Raw genomic sequence first — 11,805 nt, forward strand, 5'->3', positions numbered from 1 at the left:
ATAGTAGCTATACAAGAGCAGATAAAGCTGACAAGTATTAATTATAAAATAATCAGGACAAATATAACAAATGTTTTTAGTGATTTTTATTGACACACTAAGAAAACAGTGTTTATTCACACTGTATGGCTTCATACATTTTGTGGCATTTTATTTTTATTTTACATTATAGTTTGCAAAAAATATAAACAAAAGAAACAATAGTGGATTTACAGAATACACAAATTAATGAAATCATCAACCATAAATATATCAAATGGTTACAAATATGTTAACACTGGAAACAGCAAAATTAGTAAAAAAAAAAACAAAACAAAAACAAAACAGAGAAATTAAAAAAAGTGTTGATCTTCAAATGTACAAAGTTGAACAGCACTTACCTGAGTAACAAGTTCTAAAATTCTATTAGCTTAGTTTCCAATGTGTACAGTATAGTATATGGAAGAAAAACAAATTCTACAATGTTTCATATTTGAGGTAATATGAGAAAACATGCAACGAGCCATGATCGATAACCTATCAACAGTAACAAGTTTGTTAACATATCAGCAAACTGAATGTGGGCATTGAAATAAGACAAAACAGCTATGTTAATCATACTAGAGCAAATAAGTGACATCTGCACCACACACTCAAAGTTATGCACAACATTTCACTGAATACTTCTGATTGTCTTCTTAACGGTGCGATGTCACACACTGTCATGAGAATAACATGTCACAAGTAGAACAAGAGAGAACATTTAATGTAAAGTTGAGGGAACTAGTCTATTTTAAGTTGAGTGTTTACATGTCTGTTAACCGAATACAATGTATAAACAACCTTTACAAAGGGTAAACTGCTTATTAGAAATGATTAATTGAAAAATCTTAAAGCGTTTCAAAGTGAGCAGACCGGTGAAAATAAGGTGCTGTATTTGTAAGGTACAATGTAATCAAGGCTTTTTCTAACTTATTAGAAAAAAAGTAATAATAACATGCATATGCTTTATACAAAAGAAATACAAGTAGATAGACAGTGATGCAGACATTAACACTATCTCTTACTGTACATTTTATAAAAGTTCTTAGCTTTTGTTTTTGCATCAGTTCATAAATACTGCAAACATCACTTATGTTACCATGAGTACTCGGCTAACACATTAAACCAGTAAAGACAACGATCTTTAACGGATACTGTAGACAATAGCAACTTACTGTTTTGGGGGTAATGAATATCGAAATATTCATGTTTCTAATGTAACAGATGACATCAGTAAGACTGTACAGCATATTTATGTGCTGGGTAATGTATAGGGCATGCATAAACAAACAAACAAAAAAGTTAATTGGTGTCTTAGAATATATTAACCAGTTATTTACATATTATGGATATGCCCAACAATTTCAAGTAAACAAAATGTATTATAGAAATAAACCCTAATCGGGTTGAATTAGGAATCTTCAACAGCACACACGGATTTAAGAAAAGGTAAAAGTAGAGTGATTTCACAGTAACACTTACACAGTAACACAGGTATAAAATACAGTAGAAATGTTTATAATAAAATATTATAAGTGAATAGTGTTTGTGTATATTAAGGCAAAAATGAACAGCACCATAATCCTGATGTAATATTTGGTCTGCTCACTCCTCTGTGTCAAACAGCAGAAATGTCTATGTTGCAATAAAACACGACATGCCATATTGTGAAACACTTACTTTTTTTGCTTTGTTTTCCAGGAAACATTCTGATGAACCCTGTAAAATGTGACAAACATGTATACATTTAATTTTCTATTGCTTGGTTTGAATACTTCTCACACCATTTAAAAACTTCACGCAGGTAAGTGCTCTCAGGTTTCTGCATCTGCTTCAAGAAGCCTCTTTTTCAGTTCTCCACAGCTGCTCTTTGACCTCGGAAGGTAAAGTGTTGAAAATATTGTCCTCCACAATTAGACCACTCTTCTTCAGCAATCTGCACTCGCCAAGTTCTACAGGAAGGCACTCGAGCCTGTTGCCCCTCAGCTCCAGCTGTGTCAGACTGGTGAGCTCCCCAAACCGAGAGGGTAGAGACTGCAGGCAGTTGTTTCCGAGATTCAGCGTTCGCAATTTCTTGCACTGAAACAACTCAGGGGGGAGCGCTTCAATCTACGGGGAAAACGAAAGCATAAAAGAGAGCAGAGATCAGAAAACAAAGTTGACTGAAAGTACAATCATTAGTGTAATTTACAAGAATGTACTACTTGAATTACAACAGTAGCGCTTTTCCCACTTCCCATAACACTGCGAACACTTCCCATAAATCCTGATGTACTCGTTACATCATAAGAAGAATGGCATCTACGCTAATTTTAGTGTCTTTGTTTATCCCGAGGTTTTCCCGCAGCCTGCCGGATCCAGGCCGTATCCAGATCTGATGAAGGACCTTCGCCTGGACCCGATCTCAACGCAGTGCTGAAGTGCCAACTAGTCTCTCCCTATGGAGGATCCCTTTACCACTCTACAGATAAAGCGTTGTCGGGAAACTCAATTCGCGTATCTACCCCGTATTGATAAAATAAAATAAAATTCTGTATCAAAATTATAAGGAAACGCCAGTACTTTGTTTAGGCTTGGTTTGTAGGGAATTCCAAACTTGCGCACATATATTCAAACACACATAACTATAGAACCAATTCTTAATGCGCATGTGACCGCCATCTGCATTTCTCACAGGTTCACGTTTAAAGTCTGTGTAGAGAGAATGGTGTCGTCTTAGCGGCCCCTAATTTAATAACTAATGATCGTTGCGACGGAAGCGAATCAATCAAAACTAAATTTAGCTGGAAATAACTTTATTAAAGAACTGCTATAAAGCCAAAACAATCTCTGTTACCTTAAATTATACGCTTATCTCTGTAAAGCTGCTTTGAGTTTGAAACAATCTACATTCCTTCATTCTTACACCAGTTATATCATTATTACAACCCCATTTCCAGAAAAGTTGGGACAGTTAGTAAAATGCAAAGAATATCTGATCAGTTAAATCTCTTGAACCTTTATTTAACTGACAAAAGTTGACTGAATGTTTTCACTGACCAACTTAATTTTAATTTGTAAATATATATATTTTATGATTTTGATGGCTGCAACACACTCCAAAAAAAAAAAAAATAAAGAAATAAAGAAAATGACAGAGGCAAAATAAAAGTGAAAAGACTATCCAAGTTAAACTGTTTTAAAACAGTTCATAATTAGCAGGTAAATTGGTAATAGGTGAGGGCATCATGATTGGGTATAATAGTCCTATCCACCAAAGGCTCAATCTTCACAAGCCAAATTTCATAAGAATGGTCAAACAATTCAAAAATCACATTTCTTAATGCAAGACAGCAAAGAATGCAAATGATTAAAAAGTGTAATTAAAAGGAAAGCTGATGTGCCACAGTGGTAAACATGCCTCTGTCCCAACTTTTCTTGGAGTGCATTGCAGCCATCAAAATAAAATAAATTATATTTACAAAAAGCAATTTTGTTGGACAGTGAAACCAAGTCAGAATTAGCAAATGACAGATTCTTGATTTTATTGCAATTTACAAAATATCCCAATTTTTTTTTTTGGAAATGGGATTGTATCTATTGTTATTGAGTAATTATTATTTTATTGCGTAGGCCTGCTTTTAATAAAAATACAAATAAACAAAAAACACAACATCTGCATCAGTGGCAATTACAAAAGCTATGAAGTGGTATTATCATTTAAAAAATGAAACAAGAAACCGAGCTAAAATACATTTTCATGACTCCAAAACTGACCACAAATTAAAAATAATTTTAGTTTTTGATATGTGGTATTTTGTAAAACTTATTTATACAGCCCTAGAATGCTAAAAAATCCGAAACTCTGAAAATAAATAATCTAAAAGTAATAATATCAGTCTGAAAACTAAACAAAACTGAAAACAAAAAAACAATAGAAATAAAAGCCAAATTAAAACTCAAAACTACAATAGCCATGACCTTGACTTACCCTATTGGCAGTTACAGCAAGGTACTGAAGGTTCTGCAGAATCCCTATTTCTGATGGGATGTCAGTCAGATTGTTATGGCTCAGATCAAGAAACCTCAGCTTCCGGCAGAAGAACAGCTGATGTGGCATTTTCTCAATCTTGTTGCGGTTCAAATAGAGGCGCTCCAGGTTGATCAAAGTACCTATCTGGATAGGTATGTACGCAATCTGATTATACCACAGCTTTAGACAAACAAGTCGATGAAGATGCTGAAAACTAATGATCTCCTCGATGGTTTTCAGGTTGTTGTCCTTCAGATCAATCTCCTGTAAATTGTGCAGGCTGAAGATGGAATGTGGTATGCGCTCCAGATCGCAGCGTACAAGCTCCAGCTCGGACAGGTTCACCATCTTCTTGAAGCTGTTGAGCACCATCAGCTTGGTACCTTCGTTGTTGATGGACAGCTTCTGGAGGTGCATTCCAACATCCGTGACCACCTGAGGCAGCTTTGTTAAGTTACTTTTCAGTCTCAAAACCTTTAGTCTCTTCAACTCTCGTAAACCGTCAATGACGATGTAGCGATTGTTGTCAGCACTAAGGTTCCCAGTGAGGTGCAACTCGCTTAAATTCTTCAAGCTGTAGATCCATAAAGGAATCTCCTTTATGTCGGTGAACTTGATGTGCAAAGATTTCAGGTTCTCTCTCAGAAATGCGAGCGCTGGAGCCTCTATTCTTGCTGGCGTGTGGTACAGCCACATCTCTCTGAGGTTAGTAAGCTGAGCAATGATTGGTGGGATGGTGACATCAGGAATGAGCTCAAGCTTCAGAACCTCCAACTCCACCAAGTCGAAGACTGTGTCTGGAATCCCAGTGAGCATGAACAGGTGGAGCTCCAACTTCTCTTGGGAGTTTTTGGTGATCCTCTGCCGAAGCTTTTCCAAAGTCCATTCGTTGTTGAGGTTCAGCTGGCGAAGTTTGTTCTCGCTGACCTCTGAGAGGAACACCGCAAATCGCTTGGAATACAGGGGGTCGTACTGGTCAATCATGTGCAGCATGAAGGCGAAGTCGTTTTTCACATCTGGGATATCGCTGTAGCTGCTCTCCTCTCGGATAGACTCAAACGAGTACTTCTTGAGGGAACGTCGAAGCATCCAGCTGAGGGTGTATACGCAGATCATGCCATACACGATGACTAGACTAATGTAGAAGCAGGCTAAAATCTTGAAGAGAGTGGCCAAGGGATGGGCACAGTTGTACATGCGATAACCAGTCAGACTCTCGATGTCCACAGTGCAGTCGACGCTGAACTGAATATTGTGGACATAGTAGCCGGTATAGCAGATAATAAGGATAAACTTAACAACTTTGATGATAGTCTGTCGGATGTAGAGTCGGTAGACTATATCGCCTTCTTCAACGTGAATTCGAAACTTCTTCACCTTCTCAAACAACGCCTTAGCTTGTTCACCTTCCTTTTTGTCCAGGACACCAGTGTCGGAATGGTCCACGATTCCTTGTTCGATACGAGATCTGGTTGCTGACAGCATGGGAACACTCGCTTCAACGTCTTCGCTAACATACGAAGCCTTCTTATCGAAGGAGCCATTCATTTTCACCAGCGCTTTGGGATCGCTTTCCTCCACGACAGTTTCAGACAGAGCTCTTGTGGTCCATGGCGAGTCAAAACATTTCAGGAGGATAGACACAAAATGTTCCAGTTTTGAGCTTGTCCAAGGGAACTTGAACCAGAAGTTGCTGCAAGCCAGAAAGATGAGTGTATGAAGCAGCACCAAATATGGGAAATACTTAGCAAACCAGTGAAGCTTGTTTTCATAGCACACAGCATCGACGTAGTTGTACTGGTGTCGATCAAGGTCATACTGGATTCCTTGGGGTTCAAGGGTCAAGGGCACAGAAAATGTTGAATTGAAATACTTCCTACAGGTCTTGTTAACTACCCATTTGCAGGGCAGGTAGATCATCTTGTCCTGTGTGACCTGAAGCGTGCCCCCAAACACTGCAATCATCAGCATTACGACCGATAAATAGTCTGTGAACACGTCCCACCATGGCTTTAGGATGCGATACGTAGGTTGCGTGTCCACAAAGTAGCGCAGCTCAGTTATGGGGATCATGATTTACCTGAAATGAAAATATGGGCATTGTCATACAAACAGCATCTATACTTACAACTTAAGCCTTGATTGTCAATGCAATGCACAAGCAGATATTAAAACTGTCCAACTATTACAAACTAACTTTATATCATCTTCCAACATAAACATCTGAAACATATTTTACCGAAGTCGAGGACAGTTGTCTTCTCAGGCTGCTACACAAGAAGACTCCGCCAAAATAATGCTCTGGCTTTCTTGTCATCTATTATTAGCCATTTCCGATAATAACAAGGAAGAATTGTCTCCTCTGGCTTTGGAGAGTCCGTGACCCACAGGATTCAAATCCTGTTTGTCTAAGGCAGGGCAGTGTCTGAAGCAGTGTCTCCTCAGTTGGATCTTACCTAATACTGTCCATTCAGGAACTGACACTCATCACAGTCCTTTTTGTCTGGATGGGACACAGATATCCTGTCGTGATAAAAAAAAAACAACATACAATACAATGTCAAATACGTCCACTAAACATTTTCTGAGAGCCATTTCAAAGCAGTTTTAATCTTAGTTCTCCCCTGAGGGAAAAAAGAACAATCTGTAAATTTATATCCTTTCCACTTACTTGAAACATTTATATACTCACTAGTCAGTTATGTAAGACACACATTAAATAAGCTGAGACATAAAAAAAAAAAAAAACGGTTTGAAAGACAAAATGACAGTATTAATTGAAAGAAGATCATATGTTGATATAGATGTTGATCGACAAATAAGAGAATAGACAACTGGATTAAACCAGTTCATTTCTGAATCCTCTCAGCTAGATGCGAGTCTCCCACAGTTTAAATTCAAAATATTGATATGAACTGAAACCAATGATAAACAGGGCCCGTACATACTATATTATGTGTGATTATTACGAGATTCGCCGCTCAGCACAAGCATGACTGCATGTGCTAATATTAGTTTGCTGCTTGTCTTTGTATAAAAGGACAGCCTGTCTTTGTTTTCCTCGTCGAACGAAACTGATCGGCATTTGACAGGATCATGTACTCACCCAGCTGTGTGCTGCCACCTCTGCTCCATGTGCTTGTTGTCGGACTGATCAAAAAAGAAAGTGGCCGAACCAAGACAAACAGCGCAGATTGCAATCTCAGCTGTGCAGGGGTCAATTGTATTTCATAATCAGTTCATTACACTAGAGGGCAGTGCGATCTGGTTTTAGATTTTGTCTTCAGCTTCACTTCTCATTAGCGCCACTCACTGGATTGGAGCTGGAATCACAACCTTCACCATACCATATTATTGTCAATAACCATTTTATTGTTATTTGTCTTTTATAATGTTTTAATTTTATCATCTGCACTATTATCATATTGTGTGTACCTCTGAAATAACATTAACAGTAATATGTTATGTATTATTGTATTATGTATTAATTTAAGCACGTTTATTTGTCATATTGCTAATATTTTGTCATTATGGTTCTTTTCCACAACGATAAATATGGCACTAAAAAGTTAGACAATCCTTTAATAATTAGTTGTGTGATGATGAGCAAATTATTATATAATTTATGTATTATTAACACTATACTAATATATTATTGTACTAATATATTATTATTATTATTATTATTGTTGTTGTTGTTTCATTTTCCTTCTTATTACTATTGGAATTAATAAATGAATAATAATAATAATATCAAATCCATAGTTGTCGCTATATCTCACTACCAATTCAAATTCGTACGAGTGAAAAAAAGGTGGTTAATTCGTACGAATTTGTACGATTTGTCTAAACCCACGTGATGGGTAGGTTTAGGGGCGGGGTCAGGGCTAGATCATTCGTATGAGGGTGATTCTCCAACTAGGAGCACTTTTGGCACTGTGAGTTTATGGAAAAGTCACTCTCTTAAAACACTCTTAAAACAATTTTCCTAGCTTCATTAATTTGTCTTCTAACACAATATAACAGTGGGCAGTTTTAGAATTCCATGGATTCTTATTATTTTTAACAGTTTTTCTGAAGAGCGCTTTCAAAGATGTCATTTCCACCACTTTTCAATTTATGTATTTTATTACAATATAATATTGTAAAACTGTTATATAAGATTATGTATCAGTCAACAACATCAGTGGCTAACTAATCATGTAACAAAATAAATCTATGATTTAATAATCATTTAATAATTAATAATAATCTCTATAAATACTTCATGAACTTAATGCATTTTTATTTAAAGTTGCTAAATCCCACGAGATGCCATGAGTTGGGATTTTTGCCTACAGGCAGCATCTCATTTTTGCTCAGCTCTATGTTTATTATAAGTCACTCACACATATATTGTAAGTAATGAACTATTACTACTTGATTTAAAATACATTTAGATCCACATCATTGGGTTTTTTTTTCTTAAAAACTGTAGTGGTGGAAAGTGGTGGAAATGACGGTTTGTGGTGGAAAGATTGTTTCTGTTTATTTTTACTTAAATTGCCAGTCCAAAATATTTTTAACCATGTATTTTATTATTTAACATATATGAGTTGAACAGTAAACCTAATAGTTTTAAAAATAATGATTACAAATGATATGCAAATTATATAAACCTGCTCAAAACATTCATATAAATATAGATAAATAAAAATACATTTAGAGTGTACTGGAATGTTCTCAGTCCAAAAGCACAAATATGTCATGAGCACATGCAAATAGCACACAAAAACTACATATATCATGTCCAAAGCTACGCCTGTAATTTCTCAGAGGTGGAAATGACATTTTAGCAGTTTTTCTGCAATATTAGCACACCCTCATGTCAGGCTTAGCTACTTTTGGACTTATTATGTTGTTTACTCGTAATAAACATAAATACATTATTTTCATATTTGTTGTACATAATTCAACTGAACTTCAGCCAAGGTGGAAATGACGCTGAATAAAAATACACTGTATAAAAGCTTGAGTTATCTTGATTTATTTTCTTGTGCTGAAGAGCACATGTGCCTGAAGTTTCATCTTCAACTAATACGCCCTTTTCACTATTATTTACATGATTGCCAAGTAAATAAAATATTTAAGGTGGATCTATTAAAGTGGATTTTGTTGAGGGAGGTGGAAATGACGGAAAGCCTGGGGACAGACTTATTTCATTCCAAAAATAGTTTCAAATTATGATATACATATGGAATTTCGATGGTATGATATTATTTTATTTGTCCTTAAGACAAACATGTTAAAAAATATTTTTAAATCGATCCTTTAATATAATTTTCTAACATTCAAAGAGGGCCAGTCTGGGTTGGGGACAAGCATAAAACTGCAAAATCTGCTAATAAACAGCCTGCAAAAGCATTTTTAAAAGAAAAAAGGGGCAAGATTTGGTGGTTACTAGGATGTTGGAGCATGAACTTCATAATGACAATTTATTTGTGCACTTGTTTGTTTATTTATTTACAAAAAAAGGCCAAGGACACAAAAGTGCCTGTAGTTGGAGAATCATGAATTCATACGAATTGGGCAATTCGTAAAATATGTACGATTTAGCAAAAATCTTACCAATTCGTACGAGTGAGGTCGTATGAATTCGTACGAATTAGCCACCTCCTAGAATTCGTACGAATTGCCGTGAGATCAGGCTGGTTGTATATGATTTTTTTTTGCTGTTTAGCAAACACATTGCATTGGGTCACTTCCAACGTAAGGTCCATTTTTTGAATCTCAGTGCAGTTAAGAGAGGAAGATGGTCTGTTTGGGAATGTGTGTGAAAAAGACATCTTTGTTGATTTATTATGATCATTGATTATTGTTCACAAGAAGACGACTATTGTCAGACACAAGCTATGAAGACTATAGAGTGATGATACCTAATAAATAGTAGATTTAAATGGACCAAAAAGAACCAAATTACTTATTGAAATCACTTTCTGAAAATGTTTAATAATGTGCCATGGCTGCAGGACCCAAATTAGTAACACAAAGGATTGTGACAATTCTATAGCTCCCAACCATTCCTTTTCTGCATACAACCATTTGTTATTCTTTGTTACATTCATTGACCTATATCTTTATCGTAGATTAGTGGTTACATCGCATCCATATTATCATTATACGGCACTATTAATTTGCTTACTATAATATGCAATCAGGCCCGACCTGCCACATACAGCTGTGCCTGTGTGTTTCGTGATGAACTCTTTTCCTTGGGAGAGGCTCCCTTTTAAACTGATCCAGCATCCAGGACCAGTCTTCATTCAGAACTCAAGTCAGTATCACAAGTGACACTACAGTCTGTTCTCAGATCAACAGTAAGCAGAGCAAAAACCTCCATCAAAATAATAGGAAAAGTCAGAATTCTACCGTTTACATTTCCCAAAGACCACTTCATCCAGAAAGGCTGCAGGTTGTGTCAACAAAGCTCCAAACTCTGCTTGACTCTGTTGAATGGGCTACTTACTTAGAGTCACCATGAAATCAACATTTACAATTCTTATTTTTTTTAATGGAATATTGCAGTATTTATTGTAAATGATTTATTTGTGCACATCATTATTTTTTTAATTCACATGACCTCAAAATCTCAATCTTCAAAAAAATTCTCGCAACAACATCTCTTTTCTTCTTTGATGATGTGTTTATTGGTGTGAGGGCGGGACAACAGCAATAGCAAACCATCCAACAATCCAGTCAATTCCCAATGGACAAAATCAAACCCCACACCCACATTTATTCTTGTTAGCTGACTGAAATTGCATCAGTCCGACTTTAGCTAAGTTGAACCAAGACCTATAGAAAATATCATTATAGCTCGGCTTTGTCCAACATGTTATTCACAACTGGCTTCTGCGTTTTGCACATGCTCTGAAAGGCAGCGGTGACACAATGTATTTGATTAGTGTGTTATTTATGCTTGGAAAACTTGCTGTAGATCGATTGTAACTGCATGTGAACATCCTTATTACTTAGAAACCCTAAACATCATATGAAAAAGACCTACAAAAGTATCAAAGGTATGTTTTGTTTTTCTTTATTTCTCTTTTGGCTTTTTGTCACTGGTTAAAGGAATAGTTGACAAAAATATTCTTTAATCATTTATAGCATTGGATTTTCAGTGAATAACAGCTTAAATTTGAGTCCATTCCTCACATAAAGTTATCATATCGCTCATGGCAACTTATTATTTACTTGACAGCCTTTGGTCATTATGTGCTTTCAGTGGATGAGAGCAGCTCGTAAATTCTGAAAGAAAGTGATTCAGGTTTGGAACAACATTCGTGTGAGTAAATGATGACAAAATCTCCATTATTTAGTGTTTAACTATCTCTGTATCTCTCCAGTGAGGAAAGACTCATGTGTTTGAAATGTGAAATGAGATTTCTAAATCAATAACAGGACAGTCTCTGACACATCTTTGTAAATGCTGTTTGAGCGATCACACACACAATTTCTTCAGACACTGCAAAGGTCATTCCTACTTTTTAAAAACATAAATTTAACATATAACAAATAATAATAAATCCAAAATATGAAAATACACAATCTACTCCATTTTCCTATAGCTGCATTTCCTCAAACTTTAAAGTTTATGCTTTTTTAATTCAGCTAGGAGCCACACGTCTTTACGCGACACAAATTTTGCAGGTCAGAGTTCACCAAACTTTGGAATGCAGCAAAATCCATGCATGTGTATGAATGGAAGTGAATGGATTAAAAGTGTAGTGTGA

At 36.0% G+C, this 11,805-nt stretch overlaps 1 protein-coding gene across 1 annotated transcript; it reads right to left on the reverse strand.

Moving 5' to 3' along the window:
* Positions 1–78: 78 nt before the first annotated feature.
* Positions 79–7,318, reverse strand: lrrc8ab (leucine rich repeat containing 8 VRAC subunit Ab). Its single transcript, XM_081366595.1, has 4 exons — positions 7,140–7,318; positions 6,273–6,556; positions 3,992–6,113; positions 79–2,130 (listed from the first exon to the last, which is right to left on the reverse strand). Exons 3-4 carry the CDS (start codon positions 6,104–6,106, stop codon positions 1,855–1,857), a joined length of 2,391 nt encoding a protein of 796 aa, XP_081222721.1. The 5' UTR covers positions 6,107–6,113; positions 6,273–6,556; positions 7,140–7,318; the 3' UTR covers positions 79–1,854.
* Between the last annotated feature and the right edge of the window lie 4,487 nt (positions 7,319–11,805).

This window comes from Scardinius erythrophthalmus (assembly GCF_964197995.2).
Source record: "Scardinius erythrophthalmus genome assembly, chromosome: 5".
NCBI lineage: Eukaryota > Metazoa > Chordata > Actinopteri > Cypriniformes > Leuciscidae > Scardinius > Scardinius erythrophthalmus.

Coding starts and splice junctions, on each gene's coding strand:
- lrrc8ab (XM_081366595.1), bottom strand. CDS start 6,106: ATGATCCCCATAACTGAGCTGCGCTACTTTGTGGACACGCAACCTACG. Junction 2,131..3,991: donor TTGCTGTAACTGCCAATAGG/GTAAGTCAAGGT, acceptor TTTTCCCCGTAG/ATTGAAGCGCTCCCCCCTGA.